This window comes from Volvox carteri (assembly GCF_000143455.1).
Source record: "Volvox carteri f. nagariensis unplaced genomic scaffold VOLCAscaffold_32, whole genome shotgun sequence".
NCBI classification, from domain to species: domain Eukaryota; kingdom Viridiplantae; phylum Chlorophyta; class Chlorophyceae; order Chlamydomonadales; family Volvocaceae; genus Volvox; species Volvox carteri.
This window is the reverse complement of record NW_003307575.1, coordinates 853,818-878,382: the sequence shown is the minus strand read 5'-3', so window position 1 is coordinate 878,382 and position 24,565 is coordinate 853,818. Positions and strand designations below refer to the sequence as shown.

At 54.1% G+C, this 24,565-nt stretch overlaps 1 protein-coding gene across 1 annotated transcript; it reads left to right on the top strand.

The window, feature by feature from the left end:
• Positions 1-1,699: 1,699 nt before the first annotated feature.
• Positions 1,700-20,795, top strand: VOLCADRAFT_105708 (uncharacterized protein; the record flags this gene model as incomplete). Its single annotated transcript, XM_002952838.1, has 19 exons — positions 1,700-1,923; positions 2,265-2,281; positions 2,479-2,678; positions 2,760-2,860; positions 3,787-3,979; positions 4,566-4,705; positions 5,348-5,465; positions 6,622-6,908; positions 7,898-7,983; positions 8,654-8,730; positions 9,400-9,513; positions 9,726-9,854; positions 10,467-10,751; positions 12,760-12,891; positions 13,267-14,089; positions 14,467-14,512; positions 18,213-18,385; positions 18,509-18,683; positions 19,590-20,795. The coding sequence occupies 19 exons, from the start codon at positions 1,700-1,702 to the stop codon at positions 19,813-19,815; spliced, it is 3,546 nt and encodes a 1,181-aa protein (XP_002952884.1). The 3' UTR covers positions 19,816-20,795.
• Positions 20,796-24,565: the final 3,770 nt, after the last annotated feature.

Here is a 24,565-nt window from a genome sequence, read left to right as displayed (position 1 = left end):
CCGTGGCCGCTTAGCAATCCATTCCGAAGTGAGCACAAAATGAGCATGAAACGAACGCCAAATGACGGGATTCCCAAGAATCGAAGAGAAGCCAGTTCCCAGAGTGCAGAGTATGCAGGGTGGGTCCGGTATTCACCAGCCAGGACAGTTCAACCATTGTCTTCTGCGCCCCACATCAGGATCTTGTGTGTCATTTTCACTGTGCAACTGTTGAGCTGCGGCTTACCAAACAGGTATTGCTGCACCCGAGGGGTGCTGATGTGACTTTGACCTCGGTCAATGGAGGCAGCCAATCTTGTTTGTGCTCATATGATTTTTGTTGGCTATGGGTGAGATACCTTGCAATAGGGAATGCAATATATTACCAATAACGCGTTTCAGCTGGGCGAGATATTATGTTTGGTCCATTACACACACACACACACATGGCCACATGACCACATGGACATGGGCAATCCTACAGGGCGGGGGCCCCTTGGGCACTTCAGGCTGGGGCCCCGCCCAAAAACAAGTTTCAGCTGTCGGTTTTCTATGACAAGTTCCTCTCCATCACTTTGATAACCTGCCCAATATAGTAAAGTAACCCTATTATTGAGAAGTGCCATGCCTACACTGGCTGGTAAGGCATGGAGACTGACCTGCTGAGCTCTGCATGTTACTGTGCTCACCATCAGTTTTTTTTCATTTTTGCCGTCAATTTTCCAGTCCGAATGGAGGAATAGGCTTTTGGTCGCGGGAATAAAAGTATTCCGAATCTGTAAGGCGCTGGGGGGGGCTACACCCCCCCAGACTCCCCCTGATGAGTTTTAGTATAGTTTGTACAAACACAGTGTCACAACACGTGCACACCACAATCTCTCCACAGAGGTGTCTCTTGCACGCCAGGAAGCGGCGCGCACTTGGATGCTTTGACAGGAACCCCGGCTGCACGGGCGACTGCTGTTGCAGGGCCCAAGAAAACACAGGCCAGTTAACCCCTACTCAAGCACTGATCAAACAGAGTTCGTTCACCGTCGTTCGTTTTGCATCATGTTGAAAGATAACACTACACGACTTTCCGCGGAGTGTGGGGTTAGGAGTCTTAGCTGCAGCGCCGGGGTTGCTGCTGCCATCGACCTCGATGCCCGTGTTTCCTGGCCCATCACGATTGTCTTCATATGAAGAACGTTGACGTTTGGCCCGCTCGCTGTTCACAACCGGAGTGGCATCATTGCGTCCTCATTGCCTACGACCTCTAGGCCGTCTTCATTGACGTCGCTAATGGCTTGCGTGAAATTTAATATCTTCTTTAATGGACTTCCACGTTTTGGGAGCTTCGGGTCCGAATATTTTGCAGCGTTTGGTCCGGTCAGAAACAGTCCGATTCCTCGTTGACTTTCGGGCTTGACCTTCCTAACAGTATCCATGGCATTAAAGTACTTTGATATGGTTAATATGATGTGTGAAACAGGGGGGTATATCTTCGCCCGTGGCAGCTACCCTGCGAAACCCTGCCTTCCCCGGTATTTTGGGGCACCCTCATCCAGTCACCCTAGTCAACTTCTCAGTGGATCGCTCAGGTTCCGCACCCACCACCAGCATCCAACGAAATCTGCCGGGTCGACAGCGGCCCAATTAATATGGGTTAATATGGGTTAATATGTATGTCTCCTGTAAGATTCTAGCGGCTTTGGCATAATAGCGGCTGGTTCTGGACAGCATGCTAGTTCTGGATAGCACGCTGGTTCTGAATAGCACGCTGGTTTTTGATAGCACGCTGGTTCTGGATAGCACGCTGGTTTTTGATAGCACGCTGGTTCTGGATAGCACGCTGGTTTTTGACGCCGCTCAGCTGCCGCCCTTGACGCTGGTGTGCACCATTGCTGCGTGCACAGGGGCCATCGCCGGCTTCTGTGTGGCTGTCCCGGCCGTCCACTGTATATGGTGGATGACTCCCCCGGCGATATGCATGCGTACGCTATCCCACAACCTACAGTTAAGCCCCCATTGAACATAAACGATTCCTTTTTAGTCAGCCTTCCGCCCTTTCATCTTCGCGTTTGTCATTACGTTCCGCTTACAAGCTAATGCCCCGCCTCCTTGACTAATCTTTTCGCAATTGTTAATCCTGCTTAAAACGTTAATCTTACCATCTTTCTTTCCAGAACTGGTAGTATGCATGACTGCATGCATGGATGGAAAACTCCCTGCGACAGAAGTTTTTTTTAATTAACTTACCTTGCCATGATGATATAAATGACCCTTCCACTCTTACACATTTTCAGGCCTTCCTCGCAGCCAGGTACGACTTTCGCCAGGACTTGATCTGGACCAATAAGGAATACGGGCTCGTCCACACTCAGTAACAGTCTAACGCTCATGCTGCCAAGACATCTCTTTTGACTCAAACTTTGCATACAAAAACATATTTAAATACGTTACATAAGATACACACACATAACACTTGAATTGTAACCTTGGATATGAGCCCTTGCTCAGCTAGACAGGGCTTCCTGCCCACCAAGCGACACATATTACAAAGCCGAACGGGCAGCACCTGCAGTTCCATGCAGATGTTGAATTTGCGGGTCAGGGTTGGCCTCTGCGTCATATTATCGCTCCTATGGGCTTCGAAGGTCTATGGCGAGGTGTTGGCCGCCGGTAAACTTGAGAAGTGCGTCAGAGATGGTGTAACCGAGGTGCGCCGCTTTCAACTACTGTAAATTATAATAAATTTATCCGTTGCATTATTTACCATGGTTAACCACTTCTATTTGCAGGTAGTGCAATGTTCCGACAAGCTCGTCATCACTGTGACCGTTGCAAATGGCCAAACCTTGAAGACTGAGGAACTTGATCTCACCGTACTATGCGTTAACAGGTATATATGCGCACATCCCTGGTTCAATAAGAAAGACGTATGCCGATACAGTCCTTTTGAACGTAATCACGTTGTGGGTACAGCAGCAGCACTGGTACGTAATAGCACGCACGCGCGCGTACATGGTCGGCTGGGTTTTGCGGCGAGCTAGGAAAAGCGCAACTGAGTAATTGCGCCTGAGGCATACATATGCTGGGGACTAAGCGCCGCTTGTGCATCGGCCCAAGCTGGCCTGCCCCCACATACAGCAACCCTAGCTTGCTGCTGGTGTGGGCTCCTTGTACATTCGTTTGGAATGGAAGGAAGCTTGACTGCTTCTAAGGAGGAAAAAGCTGAAGGATGCACCCCGCCGGCCAAGAGGATAACCTTTACAATCCCGCAGTCCCCAAGTGTAAGATAGAGCGGCATAGCGCGAACCCCCGCATAGTTAGGACGTCAGGGTGTCTCAACTAATGGCGGGCTTTAGGCATATTTAGACAGACCCCGCCACAATCATCAGGCGTTTCTGGTGAAGCAGCTGGCTGCGTTTATTGCGGCTTCGCCGTGGCTTTCGCATTTGGATGTGTACGGATTGTTATTCAGGCCGCTCGTACATGCATCACGATTTTGTGAGGGGTTGCTGAACGAATAAAGCTAACCTGCCTAGGGATCGGGGGTTATCCTGGATACGGCTCCTGACAAGCTCCATGACCTGCGCCGTCTTTTTATTTGGTCGGTAGGCAAAACGAAACCAGTGTGATTACACAGCTTTTAAATGCATCAAATCTTTAGCGTTAGGTCACCCCACCCGCAAGCATTGTATAAGGATTTAGCATACATACGGCAGCAGGCATCCATGCATGGAACTGTTATCGATCCGCATGCCGCTTGTGCATATATTCCTACACACTTTTCCCTACTCTTCTGCCTATGTAACTCCTTCGCAGCCCAACGGGCGAGTGCCCGTGTCCTTGCAACGCCGCTGTCGATGAGGACTGCAGCTGTCGTGATCTGGCGGCGCCCATGAAGGTGACCATCACCAAGTCCCTGCTTTGGGCATCCTACCCGCTGACTTTCGTCCAGCAATTCAATTGGAAACCAGTCGAAATCATCCAGTACACCAATAGCAAGAAATGCAGGGTGAGAACGAGAGAGGGGGTTATCAGTACCCTATCATCATGAGACTGCTGCTGACTGCTGACGGCTGATTGTTCATAATGACGTCCTATAGCCTGCACGGCTCGCTGCAATACTATGGGCGGGAAATGAGAGCAGCAATATGCTCCAATAGTGTTGAAAGGCAGATTGCCGGAACTATGGAGCTGTCATGTGCTCACTTCACTCTTGTCGCAGCAAAGCGGCAAACATGTTAATTAGACGCCTGACTCAAAAACGGGTCCTAACACGTCCAGGTAGGGTGCTTGATTGCGGTCTGCTGCAAGGGCCGCGTATGATGATGTGTAGTAGCTGGTACACAGTACGGCACACATAACATCTACAAATTAGCGCTAAGCGCTCCAACAGCATCTCGAGAGGCCTTTTCAGCGGCCAGCTACCACATGATGCCCCCGCGACATTAAGCCTAGGCTTTATTATTTGGACTCCGACCGTTATCACCACCATCGCCATCCTTGGAGTGGTGGCATTCGGAATGCCGCATGACCATCGTACAGCGGCCTTGCTGCACCTGCTCATTGCTGCATTCCCGTGATACATTGGCGTGCAGGACGGTGATTACGAGCAATATCCAACATGCCCTTATTATTACGACGGAAAGGACAAAGTTCCTGACAGCCAGGGCTTTTGCTGCCAGTGTAGCTCTGGGGAGGTCTGGGATGACACATTTGGCGACTTGAAGTATCGCACGTAAGTGAAAGGGTGCTTTTGCAATCCGTTCTGGGTATGGTATGGCGAGCTCTGTCCATTTGCTGGGGCATGGTAACCTCCACTGCGTGGTGGATGCTAAAGTTGCTACTTGATTGTTGGCATGCACAACGATATAACGGCATCACGTTTTATCCAATCAAGCCGAAGGAGTAGATCTACGTACTGTAGTAGCTGTAGATACTACGGCGCACATATAGTGCCGATGATTGCACGCTAAGGCGCTCCATCAGCATCCTAATAAGAGGCCTTTTCCGCGGCCAGCCACCACACGAACATGTGCCTAATATCTTTCGTACCAGCCCATACACCCAACCCGTTACATCTGGCCCTGAAAGGTCGTCGGAGGTTACTGCTGCACCTCAACACACCGATTGTGGCAGACGAGCCTAATCTGCCATCTAGTACGGCCATCAGAGACGTTCCTCCGCCCCTGTCGTGGTGGTGTGCAATACATTGACACGTGCTTTGTTTTACAATGCGCTCCTATGGCAAATCGCACGCGCAACCTTTCAAGCAAGCAGTACAACAAATTGCCCTCCCATTGCCCTGCCCCGCTACCGCGGCTGGCTGCGGATACTACATACTGTTGGTACCTCCGTGCATGCATCCCTCCCTCCGCAGGCGTGCAAATCTGAACTGCGATTTTAGGCTTGGCATGTTGATTGGCATCTATCCAGCCGCTGCCCACTGCGTCCAATTGGACCGTTTTAATTTTGCCGTGAGTACCCGGGTTGGGCTGGTGAGGGTGGTTAACGACTTGTGCATTTCTTATGGATAGCCCAGCAGCAGGGGTGTGGAAGGGAGTGCAGCAATCGCTTAAACAAGGATACTTTTGGCTATACATAAAATGCTGTTATGGCAAGCTCAACCTGCAAAACGAGCAATAAAAGCGATTTGCCCTTGAGGACCACAAAGGTAGCATCCTGTCCCTGGACGGTAAGTTGCTGTATGTCCACGTCAGGGGCGTCGGGGATTGTATGCATGTGGCTTACAAGTGGTCCGGGAATTTTCTATTGATAGAACTCGGAATCGATACGACGACCGCAATAGATATCTATCCTGAGCTAGGAGTTCATTTGACACACTGTCCGTATCGGTTCAGAGTTCTAATCATCGTATCGATCCAGAGTTCCAATCGTCGAAACGTTTGCGACCGCCGGTAGTAGCTGCTGTGCATAGTGCGGCACACATGTAGCAGCAGCGGGTGGTACACAGTACATATCGGTTACAAATACGCGCGAAGTGCTTGACCAGCATCTCAAGAGGCAATGTCAGCGGCCAGCTACTGCAATTGGTACCGAGGCCTCGTACATGATTATGATCCTGAAATCGTCAGATCGACCCCGACGAACCCCTTAAATAAGAACATCGGGATAGACGACTGTCATTGCACGAAATCCGTGAAAGGATATGGCTGTGGTTGTCTGGGAAGACTCTGTGCCTGAGAAAACTTTAAGACAGCTAGGTGCATGTGTGGCCTGCACATGACGTGACGCGGATTGAGCACCCACTGCCCGAGGGTAGGCGAAGGTAGGCACCGGCTGGTGGTATACGAGGCCGTAAGGGCCTGAGACGGAATCCTTTAAAGCGGGAAGAATGAAGTAGCTGGTACACAGTACGGCATGCATAACAACTGTAAATACGTCTGAAGCGCTTGACCAGCGTCTCGAGAGGCCTTTTCAGCGGCCAGCTACTATATTGCATATATCCTCGATAAATACGCGCAAAGGTGCTCCGCCAGCATCTATACGCTCCGATTATTCACCCGCTGTCGGTACTTTATGCACCTAGCATCTGTGCCTTGCCACACGCATCCGTTCAGCTCACTTTTTCTTCCTCCTCCCTTCTGCTTTTACCTTCATCTACTGTGCGTTCGTATGTACGCTCGCATGCAGGGCTACAATGTTGGGCCTCCGTCGTTGAACTTTGAAATCTACGTGAACATCGAGATCCCCACCATCCCCGCTGGATGGTCTCCCCGAGTTAACGGTACAAGCAGCGTCAGTGTAAATGCGACGACGCTCTCCAACGGCACCCTTAACACCTCGCAGAATACATTCGTCATGCGATATGAAACCCTGACCCTGAGCCCATCCATACCACTGGCCGTCAGTAAGACCAAAATGGTGTCGGTTAAGCTCCTGGGTGATCTGGCCATGTACACCATGCTGCCAACCTTCGGGTAGGTGCTACAACAGGAATGCAGGTACACGGGGCAAACACTTCATAATGATGCGCACTATAGCTAGCTAGTTATTGAAAGCCCGACATCTTTGTTGGGGATTGACCCGCCGCCGTGAGTGCACTGATTGTTCGAAGGAGTTACACGCCACATCAGGACTATTATTTGCCGCGGTGTTTGATTGACGTTGCATCCCGAGGAGGGAGGGCCGTTTGCGCTGACAGATCCTTTTTGAATGCATCACCACGTATGCATCTGTTGCACGAAAATCTCTCAGTTAGAATGCTTTATCTTTACATTCATTGGGTGCATGGCAATATACCCCTCATCACAGCGTCATGGGTTGTTAGTTGGCAGGCATGGGATATACACACATAATTATAATCTGTAAGTGGGCGATCTGAAGGGGTGTGAAGCTATCTAGGTTAGGCCCATCAGCCCCCCAAACCTACTTGTATGGCGTACCTTAGCATGACATGGCGCGGAGTTGGGCGCTGGAGTGCTTAGCTAGCTAGCTAGGCCACCTCAACCTGGTGTAACAATGTATGTGTGTGTATGAGAACGGGGGACAACAAAGGCAGATGGGCTTAAAACATGTCTGTATAATTTTTATCGTCTATAGATCTTCTCCTGGTATATGAACGAGGAGTGTCCCTTTCTAGGGCACGGTCTGTAGACGATCAAAAATTATACAGACGACTGTCCGATCCTGCCATCTTTCTTGAGTAGTCAAGCTAACTGTGAGCGCTTAAAAACCTGGCCTTGATGTTAACACGACAGCAGTGAAATTGAGGCGGGGTGTGCAGTTAGGTGTGGAGGCAAGCTGCTGTGGGCAAGAGATAACACGTATATCATATCCTACAGCTCATGTGACACATTCCATTCGACATTCAGTTGCGGGCCCAGGAAGTGTTTCCATTAACAGTCTTTGCTTTACCAATGAAAATGCCATAGCTTTCAAACGTGCCCCTCGCCCCAACCCCCCACAGACACCAGATGCTGATGCTTCCACTTTACGACATAGGTAATCGCAGCACCTGGATGCTCGTGGACAAGAGCCTGATTAGCCTTGATGGTGAGTTTGCATGGTAATATGCACAAATTAAACTTCATGCATGATAGCCCAGGAAGGATATCAGGAGGAGCAAGTGGGAAGGTGTGTTGTGTATGCCCGGTTTCGTGTATCCCAGGCTTCCAGGAAAAATGTAAATGGCCCCGCAGCAAGATGCGATGTCCCAGGTACACATCTGTACGACACGGCACGACAGAGGGCGAGTGAAAAGCAGTGAAAGCGTGCAAAATATTTGCTTTCGTGTCGTGCTGCTGCGTCAGCATGGCTGAGGAATAAATAAAAATCGTGGCGTTGGAGGGAGCCGTGGCTAGTGATGGAATGCTGACCGTGAAAACTTAATAAGATGCACTCCAGGCATCAACCTGCATGCATATGCTTAACCCCACGAGGCCGCCGATTAATCGCTGTAACAATATTGTTACAGCGGCATGTTATAATAATAATAATAATAACCCTAACAATTCGGTCCTGTACCGAGGCGTGATACAAGGGAGTTGGGAATAGTTAGGTCCCGGGTTCCTCATCGTTGGCATGTGTGTACATCTCACACAACCGCAGCAATAGACATATGCATACATAGCTTACGTAGCTCATCTCCATTTCCCAGTCATAGGTAGTGTTTCACATCGCACGTGATGCCTACTACCTTGTTCGGCTCTTTTGCTTTTTGCAGGCCGCACATGTGACAAGATTGGCACCAGCTTCTCAGCCTTCCGCTACCAGCCAAGTGGTTGCCATCGAGCAGTGTCGGTGGGCCTTTGCCTCTTCCTAGCACTCCGCGGAGTCTACATAGCCTCCGCTCTAACGTAGCCTAGCCTAGCCCTAAGGCTAAGACAAAGCCAAGCATAGCCACGCTACCACATAATGGACGTCTGTAAAATTTCTGATCGTCCATAGATCTTGATATAGAAGATTTGGACCGTCCATCGGATATTGTTGGGCATTATCACGCCTTGCTGGTTATTGCCATGGGACGACATGTACAGGCATATATGCATATGGACCGCTATTGAGGACAGCTTGTTGGAGTCTGTGAGCTCCTGACCTCCATCCCTGTTTTGCTGATGTGTACGTCAGAATAATTAATATACTCCAAGACTACAAGTTCGCTTGGCGACCATGCCTATAATGTATAATGGCCCCAGCATTATAACCTGATCTGCAGCAAGCCCTAACAGGCCTTCACATACATACATGCATGGATGAGGGTGCCCCGAAATACCGGGGAAGGCAGGGTTTCGCCTGGTAGCTGCCACGGGTGAAGATATGGGCCTCCCTGTTCCACACATACATACATACATACATACATACATACATACATACATACATACATACATACATGCATCCCCTTCCCTGCTGATATCGATGTTGCCTGCGCCGTTCCCTCCGCTCACCCACTTCCCCTATTCGCCTCCATAGACCTGCCTGAAAGGCCAGCTGAAGGACCTGTACGACGAAGACATGGACCGCATCAAGAAGGGCCGGGCACCTCTTTACATGGTCTCACAGTATCCAGGCTACGAACAAGCCTCAGTAAGAATTAAGGCATTTTAGCATCCGCCACGATTATAGTTGCAATCGACACCAGATAGGTGGCATTAGCAATGAATATTATTGGCAGACCTACGTGCTCAAGGCATGCTAACACTGCAGAATTTCTCTCTTTCGTTCAGCTGCTTCACCCATGCACGCACAACCCGCGCCCACCGTGTATGCCCTACATGCACCTGTACACTGGACGACAGTTTACGGCCGGCAAGTTCGGCAATGAGACCGTCTTTTTACTGCCCGTCACCAGCCAGTCGCAGTCTGTATTAACACTTACTGTGTCGGCTGACAAGCTGCGACTGATAACCAACAGAAGCCCTGGCAAGGTACGGATGGTGGTACGGAGGTGGTACGGCAAAAATTACACCGAAGATGCATTTGTGCTTCGTTGGTGATCGTAAAGGTGTTGTATGACGACTTTTTCAATTCCGTTGTGAAGTAGCGCGTGGGTACAATTCCAGAAAAGAACCGATCGGTGGATGCAAATCCCATGACATACCCGGGAAACCACAAAAAAAGGACATGCCAAAGCTGCCATGCGTGTGGCAGCCCTCTTCACGTGCACAAGCCAGCAGGCCCCACAAATGGTTGTGGTCTTTTCTCCCCTGGCTGTGGTCGTGATACAGTACAGCACGTGCTTAAGCCATCTTACAGATGCTTTCAGTACCATAGCGCATGCTTACACCATCCTACAGCAGTACAGCTCATGCATATGCTTACGGTGTAAGCATCTGTTCACAAAACACCTTTCAACATTCCGAGAGGCTTTCTCGGCTGGTGGCCAGCCATCAGCCGCGGCTTGTACAATGACATATGCTTTCATCGATGATATCAAGAAGTGCTGTCGTTCCATGGCCATGGATTGTTTGTCCGCCTGTTGAACTTAAGCCGGCAGCCATCCTCTGGGGTTTCCTTACCTTCCACTTCCCCCCCCGCAGATCTCCGATGTACAGCTGTGTCGATTTGGCAATGCATCCCACTGTGGCTTTTTCGAAGCTGGCAACCGGGGCTACATTCGGCTCAATGTCACAAACACTGGCCGCCTGGACGCCGACTACACGGTCGCAGTGACCAATTGCTCCTCCAATATCAGACCCATTGAGGCCCGCATGATCGCAGTATCGGCCGGCAGGACGGCCCCCCTCTGGCCGCCCATTGAGGTGTACGTTGAGGACACGGAAAACAAGACAAGATCTTGTTCGGTACTCCTGTACGATTCCACGGTAAGAGAACTACAAGACAAGTAAGCCGTACATGACGCCAACCCTGTGTAGATTTTGTGTCAGGGAAATATTGGAAGAGGCGACGGAGGACGGGGGTGTGCAAATATTCGGTTCTTCTTTTTTAATGGCGAGAGCTGTTTCATACTGTTCCTAAGAAGCTGATGTTCACAGGACTTCGTCGGCAGCAGACTGACTCCGGAAAGCGCTTGGCATGTAGATGTCTCCTTGTAGGTTAGCATGACCTAGCATGCATAGGTTTTGAGTCTCACCCTTCGGGCTCCTCATCCTTCGGGCTCCTCATCCTTCGGGCTCCTCATCCTTCGGGCTCCTCATCCTTCGGGCTCCTCATCCTTCCGGCTCCTCATCCTTCGGGCCCGCCAACCTTCGGGCTCCTCATCCTTCCTCATCCTTCGGGCTCCTCATCCTTCCTCATCCTTCGGGCTCCTCATCCTTCCTCATCCTTCCTCATCCTTCGGGCTCCTCATCCTTCCTCATCCTTCGGGCTCCTCATCCTTCGGGCCCTCATCCTTCGGGCTCCTCATCCTTCGGGCTCCTCATCCTTCGGGCTCCTCATCCTTCCTCATCCTTCGGGCTCCTCATCCTTCCTCATCCTTCGGGCTCCTCATCCTTCCTCATCCTTCGGGCTCCTCATCCTTCGGGCTCCTCATCCTTCGGGCTCCTCATCCTTCGGGCTCCTCATCCTTCGGGCTCCTCATCCTTCGGGCTCCTCATCCTTCGGGCTCCTCATCCTTCGGGCTCCTCATCCTTCGGGCTCCTCATCCTTCCGACTCCTCATCCTTCGGGCCCGCCAACCTTCGGGCTCCTCATCCTTCCTCATCCTTCGGGCTCCTCATCCTTCCTCATCCTTCGGGCTCCTCATCCTTCCTCATCCTTCCTCATCCTTCGGGCTCCTCATCCTTCCTCATCCTTCGGGCTCCTCATCCTTCCTCATCCTTCGGGCTCCTCATCCTTCCTCATCCTTCGGGCTCCTCATCCTTCGCTCCCATCCTTCGGGCTCCTCATCCTTCGCTCCTCATCCTTCGGGCTCCTCATCCTTCCTCCTATCCTTCGGGCTCCTCATCCTTCGGGCTCCTCATCCTTCGGGCTCCTCATCCTTCGGGCTCCTCATCCTTCGGGCTCCTCATCCTTCGGGCTCCTCATCCTTCCTCATCCTTCGGGCTCCTCATCCTTCGGGCTCCTCATCCTTGGGCTCCTCATCCTTCGGGCTCCTCATCCTTCGGGCTCCTCATCCTTCGGGCTCCTCATCCTTCGGGCTCCTCATCCTTCGGGCTCCTCATCCTTCGGGCTCCTCATCCTTCGGGCTCCTCATCCTTCGGGCTCCTCATCCTTCCGGCTCCTCATCCTTCGGGCCCGCCAACCTTCGGGCTCCTCATCCTTCGGGCTCCTCATCCTTCCTCATCCTTCGGGCTCCTCATCCTTCCTCATCCTTCGGGCTCCTCATCCTTCGGGCTCCTCATCCTTCCTCATCTTTCGGGCTCCTCATCCTTCGGGCTCCTCATCCTTCGGGCTCCTCATCCTTCGGGCTCCTCATCCTTCGGGCTCCTCATCCTTCGGGCTCCTCATCCTTCGGGCTCCTCATCCTTCGGGCTCCTCATCCTTCGGGCTCCTCATCCTTCGGGCTCCTCATCCTTCGGGCTCCTCATCCTTCGGGCTTGCGCCGAGCTCCTCCAGATCTGAAATAACTTCTGGGTCCGGCTCCGGAACGTGGGGAAGAGGGCCGGATGGACTCAACCCCTCCAAGCCGCAACCCCATTGTGTCGTACGGGTATCACAGTGCAATCAGGATATCTATTTGCAAATAGATATGCACCTCCTCAGAGCGAAGGCTCATGCATTAGTTGCTCGTTCCTGTAGACAGTTTCCATGCCCCTTCCATTCCTAATACGGTACACCACATGTTGTATGAGTCCATGACGCGGCACTGCATTATGCTTAAATGCCACGGGCTGCCTATATCGTTCTCCATTATGGATCCGGTTCCCCACAGGGAGGTATTGCCGACCAAACAGAAATGTCCTTTTCTACCAACCAAACCGACTTCGGACCTACACCCACCGGAGGCTTTAACGGAACTGGTGACAGTCTTGCAAGGTTGGAAAAGGACCTAACGTGTGATGAGGTGGGTTTGCAGTACTAGTCCGGGTGAGCATGAAGTGTTGTAGCCAGCCGGAAGGTGTTTCAGGTCATGTGTGCTGCAATATTCAACACCAGTAACGAACTCCGGTGGGCTCTTAAGGGGATACCTCACCTGCTACAGTGGTGGTATTGCCACCCGAGGGACGCATGTGGGTCCACACCATTTCCACACCTCAAATCGCAACATCCAACTAGAGTTTAGGATTGGGCATTAAGTTGGATATTGCTTGCCCTGGCCCAAGGGCCTGCACTATCTAATCTATCCCTTACTCTGTGCACCGCTTTTATGCACGCAAACATATTTGCATTGCATGCATGCTGCTGAGCACCTCCGTCCCTTTATGGAGCATGCATGCAGGCCTGCACAAATCCAATCAATGTTTGGTGCATTGTTGTAAAGCGCTGCTGGTCCAAGCTATTCCGCCTCTTCGGGTTCATGGGCGGCTTGTTCGGAGGATTGGGCCTGCTTGCACTCGCTATTAAATACGGTTGGTTGGCAGCCCTTTTCGGAATGTGCTGCAACCGTGCCGGCAGTGGTGATGGTGGTGGGGCCAATGGCTGGTTCAACAAAAGTGGTGATGGTGTCAACACCGACAATGGTGGCGGTACACAGATGGGTAACAATAAGCAGCCTATGCCACCAATGCACCAGAACAATGTGTACTATGGAGATGGAAAGCAGCGACCATCATCTGCTCAGTCCTTATACAATCCTAACGATCCCTCGAAGCGCATGTCCAATACAAATAGCATCCGCTATGACGCTCGCTCTGGGGGCCGACTGCAGGACACCATGGGGGGCCTGAGGGCTACTCAGCGGACAGAAGCATCACGCCAGTCTTGGTTCAATCCGGCAGCATGGGCTATGCGGCCCTCCAGCCGTGCTGGATCGCTTACTGGCTCTGTTGCCAATGGCAGGGCCACCGGGCTATCAGTTCCAGGTGGCTCCCAGAGAGCTTCCATGGACGGATCCAGGTCTTCACAGTGGTTGCAGATGCCACACAGGTCGTGGTTAAGTCCGTCCACATGGGGAGGGGCGGCACGGCCCTCCAGCAGAGCCGGATCAATAACAGGCTCTGTTGCCAATGGCTTTAAGCCACCAGGGACAGAGGATGGTCCACGGCCTTCACACCAGTCCTCACGATCAACCTGGCTAAACCTGGCCACATGGGCATCCTCGGGTGAGGCGAGGCCTTCCAGTCGTGCCGGATCACTCGGAGGCCCTGTCGTGGATGGCAGGGCCACCGGGCTGAATCCTCAAGGGAGCCAGCCAGTGCCACTAAGTGTGGTCTCACAGCATGGCCCTAAACCTATAGGCAATGATGGACCAAGGCCTTCACACCAGTCTTCACGATCAACCTGGCTAAACCTGGCCACGTGGGCATCTTCTGGGGAGGCGAGGCCTTCCAGTCATGCCGGATCACTCACAGGCTCTCCCATGAATGGTAGGGCCACTGGGCTGCATCAAGGGAGCCAGCCAATGCCTCAGCCAAGTGGGGCCTCCTTGCATAGCCCTAGGCCGCCAGGTACCGAGGATGGTCCACGGCCTTCACACCAGTCCTCACGATCAACCTGGCTAAACCTGGCCACATGGGCATCCTCGGGTGAGGCGAGGCCTTCCAGTCGTGCCGGACCACTCGGAAGCCCTGTCATGGACGGCAGGGCCACCGGGCTGAGTCATCAAGGGAGCCAGCCAGTGCCACTAAGTCACCAAGGGCGCCAGCCAGCACCGTTAAATGGGGTTTCCCTGAATGGTCCCTCACCGCCTGGTGGCATGCATAGAGAGAGTGCAGAGGGAGCGAGGCCTCCGCAGCTGCCGAAGATGCCAAAGAGCTCCTGGTTCAGACCGGCTATGTGGGGCCCCGGTGCAGCCGGGGGAATGAGACCCTCAAGCCCCACAGGACCGGCTGTGGGCGCAGTGGCCGGCAGCAGGGGCCCGGGACCCAGCCCGGGAAATAATCAGCAAGCACCCGGTGTGGGGGTGTCTATGGCGCCGGCAGTGGATCCACGTGCAAGCATGATTAGTGCTGTAGAGCCTGTCACCAATCCAGGCTTGCAAAGGCAGCTGCAAGAGGGGTACAGAGCACCGTCGGGGTCGAGCAACTTGGGCGGCCATCATCAGCATCATCAGCATTACCAGCACTGGTCACAGCAGCCGCAGGGGCCCGCCATGCCGCCTGCCGACAGCAAGCAAAAATGGGGACCGAACCCTGTGTATGAACGTAGGAACGGATGACAGTTGATGAACCAGGGATATGTAGTTAAGAGAAGGTTATCTATATACTATTGCCCTTTCTTAACATCATCTATCTCATCACCAGCTGCAAAGTGGCGCGGGTTCTGTTCCAGTTCCATTGGTGTTATTACTTATACTACTGCCGTGGATGGGTGCACTCGACCATGTACATATGTAAATTTAGCTAGGGTAGGAGGTTCGTTTTACGCTCCGTCTTGTATATCTAATTGGCTGGTGGGTGTGGCAGCCGAGAAGCAATTGGATAAGCCATATATAATCATGCACTATCTATCTATCTGTAGTAGCTGGCCGCTGAAAAGGCCTCTCGAGATGCTGGCGGTCGCGCTAAGCGCGTATTTGTAGAGGTTATGTGTGCCGTACTGTGTACCGGCTACTACACTATCTCTTCCGCTGATGCATGTGAAGTAGCTAGCTACAGCGCTGGCCTCTGGAAATGCCTCTGTAGATGCTGGCGGAGCACCTTATTAGCGCGTAGCTATCGAAGATATGTGTGCCATACTATGTACAGCTACATAGTATATGATGTAAGTACCGCGGGTACATGGCGCACATACAGACACAAGTTAACTTGCGAACTGACCAGATTCCGTTGGATGCCGGTGGGGCGGGTGCGGAACCTGAGCGATCCACTGAGAAGTTGGCTAGGGTGACTAGATGAGGGTGCCACGAAATACCGGGGAAGGCAGGGTTTCACCGGGTAGCGGCCACGGGTGAAGATATGCCCCTGTGTCCCACACATCAGACAGAAAGCGATTCCTAGATCTCTCGAGGTCTCGCCATTTCCGCCGCCAGTTTTCTCGATACTTTTCTATGTTTGCTGGCCTATTAGTAGGCTCTTCCCTAGCGCATAGTTGTAGGGTACTAACCATTTCTGCTGCTAGCACGTCGATTAGGGATAGGAGAGAATGCTCTGCGTGGCACTAGCGGCAGCAGGCAGGCAGGCAGGCAGGTAACTAACATCTAGGTAGCGTCGTTGTGAGCATTATATATACAGACTTCTTTCATTTCCTAGTGCTTATGTATTTATGGACTGATGACTGTATAGATGTCTGTAGACGATCGCGAGTCCTGTAATGTGTGTGCCCCGAGCCGTACGGCGTGTCTCAACTTGTGGGCTCGTTAGGTAATTTTTTAGGCCAGCAATGATTGTTTCGGGTAAACAGTTTCCGTGCCACAACTGGGATGCCGTCACCAATGCTGTAGTGTAGTAGCTGGCACACAGTACGGCACATGTGTACGTGTACATGTATCAACTACAAATATGCGCGAAGCGTTTCACCAGCATCTCGAGAGGCCTTTTCAGCGGCCAGCGACTGACTACATGTAGCTTGTGTAATTGTCTAAGACCTTTCCAGCGCGGGCGTCACCAATTGTACGACGCACGGCAAATTTTCACAAATTGTACAAAGTTTAAACGAACAACTTTATTACTATTTACATGAGGAAACATATATTTGCATGCGCTGACAAACGTTGGGGCCCGTAGGCCGTCCATGCAAGCGTCCAAAGCTCCTCCAGTCAAATCTTCTTGCAGTTCGCTAAAAACCTGCCAGCTATAAAGCCGTCCCGAAAGAGCATCGTTTAGGCTATGCTCCCACCGCATTAGCACCGGAAGCGGCCCGACTGCCTGGACCTCTAAGTGGGGCCCTTTGTTGCGGCGCTGTCAATGGTTTGAGGTTCGGAAGCATGTAGGGCATCAGGGCAAGTTCGGTTTACGTTTACAAGTCTACAAGTTCCGCATGAATGGGGGGGTGTCCGTCAAAGCCGGGAGGCCATGGACTATATACTTGAAAGTTGAGTCCACCGTACAACCGACGACGGTTCTTGGGTCCTTCTAACTAGACCCCACCTCGTCCAGTCATTCGACATCCGTAGAGACAGGTCCTCCGTCATGGCTATATCAGCATGCGAAACTAGTCCATCAACTAGACCTCATCTCCACACCTCAACGTCAATTGGTAAACTTAGTACTCCCGACCAGTGTCGGGGGTCTACCCAGGAATTGATCCCAGAACTTTCCGCTGCTAATTGCAAATTCCAAGTGTTTCGTCTAGCGATTAGCGTTGAGAAAAAGTACTGATGCGGGCGGAGGGTGTCGAACCCTCGACCTTAGGATATCCCAAGTCACATCACATTATGAGACCTACGCGCTAACCACTGCGCCACGCCCGCTTTTGCATGCATGATATTAATTATAATTATGTCTTTTGCTGCATTAGCATCTTTCCTCTGCTTGTGTGTGAGGTTGCGTGGCCGTGTGGGAATTTTCGCTTCTGAGACCCGCAGTGCAAGCAAGGCCAAGTAATCTTCGCCCTCACAGCATGGCCATCCCCTCAATAGGCATTTTAGCCAAACCAGGGCTTGTGTAGTGTCCTGGATGTATCACGGGATCTGCATCCACCGTTCGGTTCATTTCTGGAAAAGCCGTGATATTACAGCTTGCATAGTGTGTGGGTATGTGTGTGTCACACCTCGAGTTGCCTTACCGTCTGTAAAATGGGGGACTGTCTATAAACCATCTACGATCTATAGCTAGCGGGGGCATTCAATGAATCTATGTACAATCTATCCATCGGTCCTATCAATTATATGATGACCCTGTCTATATGTAGGCCATAGAAAAGTTACCGACGACCCTCCAAAATAAAGTGTAATTAAGTATGATTTGCAGTCGTACTTGTACGATCGGCTGTCATCCCCCTAAACATCCTGTGGTACCGGTAACAGTGCTATTGCGTCCTGCTGCACTGGTGGCCGTGCAAACAGTGATGGGGGCGGTAATAACTGTAGGAGCTTTTACCATGTCCTTGGCAGTCTTAATAATGGTTCCACCTCTGCTGCCAATCCGGCCACAAGCTGTAAGGATGGTGATCCGTCCTGGAGCTTTGGTCCTGCCCTGGGGTATGGTACCTGCTGTGAGGGGCCTAAGCCACCAATGCACCAAAATGACATGGACTTTGGGTACGGGTCGGAACTGATGCCATCATCACCTCAGCCAGTATACACAACCCAAACCATCCTTGGAAGCACATGCCCATTCCGGACAGCATTTACTACGACCCCCAGTCCGGAAGCCGAATGGGAGGCATCCCGGGCTCCCCGTGGCCCACACAGAGCTTGATTCCATGGACAGGAGGGACGAAATCACGCCAGTCCTGGTTCAACCCGGCCGCTTGGGGTATGTGGCTCTCAAGCCGAGCCATGAGCAAGGCCCGCAGGGGTTAGCCAGGCAAATCAGCTTGTGCACCAACTGCCACAACTGAATATCGGGACTTCCATGCAAGGCTACCTGCGGCCTCCACCAAGTATTGGGGCTCAGGAAGCGGCCGCGGGGCCTTCACAGCAGCCACAGCAGATGCCACGTCGGTCCTGGTTCGATCCAGCTATGTGGGGCCGCGGTCCAGCCAGGAGGATGCGGTGGCCCAGCAGCACTGGTTTGGTCGGCGCGGCAGGCTCAGGAGTCGCCGGCAGCAGGATTCCGGAGCCAAGCCCGGGAAACAAGCTGCGCCCATGTGTGGGTACGTCTAATGCACCGGCAGTGGATCCGGATCCGCAGGCAAGCATCATCAGCACCGTAGAGCTTGCGGCCAGACCTGGGCTGCAGAGACGACAGCAGTTACAGCAACATCGATGTTGATATCAAGAGCCCAAAGCGTCTGTCGTACTGTCGGGATCTATCAACCTATCAGCCAATCGACAGCAGCAGCAGTGGTCACCACAGCCGGGGAGACGTCCAGTACATGTACAGCCCGCCAACAGCATGCAGCAATGGCCAACGAACCCCACCTATGCTAGAGACTTGTGTTCTGTGTGCGTAGGAACTGATGACAGACAGAAGCCAGCAGGTATGCAGTAAGTGGTAGCTGCTAGCATAGGCCGCTAGCTATTGCCGGCAAGGCTGTGCTGGTTAACATTATTTACGTTTGATGGGTGCGACGTGATTGGCGCGTTTGTGTCACTGTTTCACTATTCTGTTACATGACGTGTTCTTTACAGAGACGTATTTACTTGTTCGAGCTATTTGCTTGGTGCTGTTGGCGGGTTGGTGTCACCACTGACGATGGGTATGTTTTGCAGCGGCAAGCTGCTGCCTCAGCTGAATGTAGACATATTGCGCGCACGGTTATGCAGCCACGTGATTTGGCCGTGATGATGAGCACGGATGTGTGCATATGTCGCCCGGGAGAGAGAGCTCCGGGCTTTTCGCTCGAAGTGGAGGGCTTCAAGCATGTATAGAGCACAATTTGACGGTTTGCGAAACAGTACGCTTGCTTGATTAGGAGCTGGAGCGCTGACGGCGGTAGCGGCTAAGGGACCCAGCAGATAGATGATGCATCATATGGTGAAAGGTTGCATCACGTGGGCTGGGTCTGCTGCCTGCCTGGATTGCGACTTATCTTCTTGCTGTCAATCATGCTCTGCAGATCAGCTGATCATGATCAGCTACTACTGTCGGACAGCAGTTGGACGAGACCACGTGCACAACATCACAACATTGTAACTGTTGGTGAGACGCTATCTCACAGGGACCTAGCAGACACGACTAAGGAGACATTAGCCGTTACACGTATTCGGGAGATCCGCGACCTACCACCGAAAGCCCCTTTGCCTAGGCGTAAACGTGTGAATCTGAGGTACTGTTACCGATAAACAGCAGAGACTTATAAAGGCTTGGAAAGCCTATCCCAAAGGACGAGAGCTACCAGTACGCTAGAACCTAACAGCCGTTCTGACGGGCCTCCCGAGACAGGTCCAAAGCTGTCACTCAGTCTAACATGCGACCTCAGACCGGCCACAGCTGTCACTCACGACAGCCTGACAAGTTACCCAAACAGGCCACAGGGCGACACGGCAACCCTTCGCATCAACACGCCCCCTCGTGTCGCACTAGGGGCCTTACTACAAATTGCTAGCACCGACGAGCTAGCTCGGCCACCAAGTCCGCGGTCCAGGCCGACTGCTCACCACTCAACAAACACAAACGCAGCTCGCCAGCCTTCAGCCTGATGGCTATGCGGTCTGGTGCTGCTGCACAAACACACAGAGAAAACAGTGCCGTACAGCACCATACGCACTGCCTACGGCGCCCCTTCGGGCATTAACCTGCCCATTCGGGCGCCTGCTCACGCACCCTCAGCACCACCCTAATGCCTAGCTCAAAACAATTCCTCAAAACCCTCAGCACTCCTCCTCTGACGATCTAAGTAACGCCCAGCGCTGTGCGGCAGCGCACGAACTTGACCTCGCCCAGTGCCTTGGTTAGGATGTCAGCCACCATGTCGTCGGTGGTGCAATAGCTGAGCTTCACCTCACCACGCGCGACCCTCTCGCGCACGATGTGGTGGTGCACGTCGATGTGCTTGGAGCGCACCGACGTGATGGGGTTGTTGCCGAGGCTGAGCGCGCCTTGCGAATCCAGTTGGACGTTGACAGCACCCGGGGAAAGGTCCAGATCGCTCGCCAGCTTGCGCAGCCACAACGCCTCATGCACGGCTGCTGCTGCGGCCTGGTATTCGGCTTCCACGGACGAGGCAGCCACGGTGCGCTGCAACTGACTGCTCCAGCTGACCGCCGCGCTGCCGAGCAGAAAAGTGTAGCCCGTGGTGGACCTGCGGGTGGCTGGGTCGCCGGCCCAGTCTGCATCGCTGTACCCACAGAAATTGCTGGCGTCGCCACAGTAACGTAGACCAAGCGCCCGAGTGCCAGAGACGTAACGCAGCACACCCAGAGCGAGCCCCATGTGCGCTTTGGTGGGGGCGGACATGTGCCGCGCCAGCATGCTCAGAGCGTGTGCGATGTCTGGGCGTGTGCTGGTAGCAAGGTAGTTTAGTTCTCCCACCAGCGCGCGGTAGCCACTGCTGTCCGTCAATATCGGCTGGGTGTCACTGGCTGGCAGAACCCGCGTACCCTGGGGTAGCGGGGTGGCACGTGGCTTGGCGTTCTCCAGGCTGTGGCGCTGAAGCAGCTGCTCCACGTAACGCTGCTGTGTGAGCATGATGCTGCGGTTGCGGCGGTCCTGGACGATCTCCATGCCGAGGTAGTAGCGCGCCTCTCCAAGGTCTCGTACAGCGAAGCAACCAGCTATGGCCGCCTTGGCGGCCGCAACCAACTGCGGGTTGTCCGCCGCCACCAGCATGTCATCAACGTGCACGAGCACATCGATTGAGCCATCGGACCCCCGCTTGACGAATAGCGCGGGGTCGGACGTAGACGGTTCATAGCCTAGCTTGCCCAGCTCCGCCGCCAGCTTCTCGTACCAGCAACGTGGGGCTTGCTTGAGGCCGTAAACAGACTTTAACAGCCGGCACGCCTGTGTCGGGTCGCCGTTGCTATAGCCTGGGGGCTGTCGCATCCACAGCTCCTCTGTCAGGTCACCGTTCAAGAAGGCCGTTTTGACGTCCATCTGGTGGACCGTCATACCTCTGGCTGCTGCCACAGCTAGAAGTGCCCGCAGGGAGGCTGCACGCGTAGTGGGCGCAAACAGCTCTCCATAGTCTATACCCGCTCGCTGTTCAAAACCTTTCACCACCAAACGCGACTTGTAGCGTACCTCACCTCCTGGCTCCTGTTTGATTTTGTAGACCCAGCGGCAGTCCAGGATGCGTGCACCGGGTGGCGGCGTGCCCAACTCCCAGGTCTTATTGGAGAGCTGCGACAGAATCTCGTCATCCATCGAAGTTCTCCACTTGTCCGCTTGCGGACTCGCCACCGCTTCCTCATAACTGCGCGGCTCCTGCACCGCGCTGTTGCCTCCGCCGCCCGCATTGCCGTCGCCTGCCTCAGCATAATTTGTGCTTCCCGACGCTTTGTTAAGCAGCGGTGGACTGCCCAAATCTCCGCCGCCGCCGCTGCTGTTGTTGGCTGGGCAGACCGTGGCCAGCGGCGGGTGAAGAGGTTGCCGTTGGCTGCGTGTGTTGGGGCAGGGGGGGGTGCTGGGTTCACTGGGGGCGATGCAACCACTGGAGGCGGCGGTGTGGCGGGCTGTGTAGAGCCGCCGACGGGGTCGCCGCTGCCAGGACGGGCGGGGCCAGCGCCGAAGGAGGTGCCCGCCCGTTGAGACGCCAGGCCGCGGAGGTCGTTGTCGAAGGTGACGTCGCTGCTAACAGTCACCTTACCGTCGACGAGGACGCGGTGGGCGGCCGTGCCGCGCTCCGGTCCAAGGTAGGTTCCCGCCTCTGCGCGGGGACCGAGCTTAACCTGCTGGCTGGTTGGGACGCGGACGTATGCCAGGCAGCCGAAGGTGTGCAGGTGACTGACGTCGGGGGTGACGCCATGATAAGTTGCCCACGGCGTAGCCTCCCGGCCCTGAGAGGGGGAAACATTGCGCAGGAGGTTGGCGTATAGCACAGCTTCCGACCAAAAGCTGTCCGGGAGCGCGGCATCGTACAGCATAGCCCGCACACGGTCGAGGAGCATGCGATTGAGCCGCTCCGCTGCACCGTTCTGCTCTGGAGTGTACGGCGCCGAGTGGGTATGCGCAGTGCCGCGCTGGCGTAGCCACTGTGCCAGCTGCTCGGCGACAAACTCGCCACCGTTATCACTATGAAGGGTGCGGACCCGTGCACCGTTCGGGTTGCGAGCCTCCAGCTGCGTCACCATGTCCTGCAGCGCTTCGCCCACTTGGTTCTTGCTAACCAGTGTGCGAACGGCAGACAGACCGGAGGCACCGTCCAGCAGCGTTAGCAAGTAGCGAGCCCCTCCTCGGCCCGTGGTCGGCATGGGCCCGCACAGGTCAGAGTGTACGACCTCCAGGACATGCTGAGGCCGGTTACCGTGGCTGACGTGAGCTGTAGCTGTAGTCTTCGCTGTGACACAGGCTTCGCAGACACCCTCTGCCGCCTGACGCAGCACCGTGGGAGTGACCCGTGGTCCATGTACCAGCTGCTTGGTGATAAGCTGCTCCAACGCCCGGTAACCAAGGTGGCCGAACTGGCGGTGCAGGCGCTGCGCTGCTGCGAGTTCGGCGGCTGAGCACTCAAGGGCGCCCAGCTGCCCTTGGCCGTTGCTGGCGCCGTTCGACTGGTCTCTGCCGGTGTCACTGCTGTCGGCGCCGTTCGGCTGGTCCCCGCCGGCGTCACTGCTGCTGGCGCCAGCGGCAAATCTGCTAGCGCTGGTACCTCCGCCGGCTCTGTCTTCCACAGCGCCGAGCACACTGATGGCGCGTTTGGTCGGCGCCAGCAGGTCCACGTCCATGACGTAATGCCCACGCTCACTCCACGCGGTGATAGACAAACCGCCGTGCGGCAGACCTACTCGCGAGAACTGGTGGCCCGCCTTGTCCGTGCCGAACGTGACTGAGCAGCCGCACGTCACGAGAAGGTCGACAGACATGAGCGTCAGTCCCGAGCTGGGGACATGGAGCACGTTGCGTAGCAAGACGGTTTCTCCATCGCGTGTCCGGCGGAGCAGCACCGTGGACTCCACGGGCGGTGCGACCAGGGCCAACAGCTCCAACCAGGCCGGACTTGACTGCTTGAGCCTTCAGGTTGTTCTCCTTCTCCCGCAGCATGAACACGAGCTGCGGGGTAGTCAAGTTGGGCAAATACATCGCGAACTCGACAGTAATAGCGTACTGTGGAGGCAGACCGTGGAGAATTGCATGACGCATAGCAGCCTCGTCCCACTGGCCGCCCGCCGAGATAATGTCGCTGCGGAGCTGCTCTGCCCGCTGAATGAAGTCAGCGGTCGTCTCGTCATCGCCCATGCGCAGTTGCTTCTGCGGCTCCAGCAGGCTTAGCCGGGCCTGAGAGGCAGAACGGAACTGCAGCTGTAAGAGCTGCATGGCGGCGAGGGTCGTCTGACAGTTCCTGAGCAACTGCTTTACTGGCAGTTCGCAGGATAGACGCAGGTAGCCAAGCGCCTGGGCATCTTCCTCCAGAGCGTCTTGCGCATTGCGTCCCGGTGGCGACGGGTTGGTCATATAGATCCGCAGCTTGGATGTAGCAAGGAAATCACTGAAGTCTCCTAGCCACTGTGAGTAGTTAGACCCGTCCGCTAAGAGGACGGTCTTACACCCTTTTCCCATGTCGGTTGCCTAGCGAGCCTCCCTGCTCAAGCTAAAAGCAACTACAGATATTAACCGCCGGGAACCGTTACCCGGGGCTCATAACCTGTTGGTGAGACGCTATCTCACAGGGACCTAGCAGACACGACTAAGGAGACATTAGCCGTTACACGTATTCGGGAGATCCGCGACCTACCACCGAAAGCCCCTTTGCCTAGGCGTAAACGTGTGAATCTGAGGTACTGTTACCGATAAACAGCAGAGACTTATAAAGGCTTGGAAAGCCTATCCCAAAGGACGAGAGCTACCAGTACGCTAGAACCTAACAGCCGTTCTGACGGGCCTCCCGAGACAGGTCCAAAGCTGTCACTCAGTCTAACATGCGACCTCAGACCG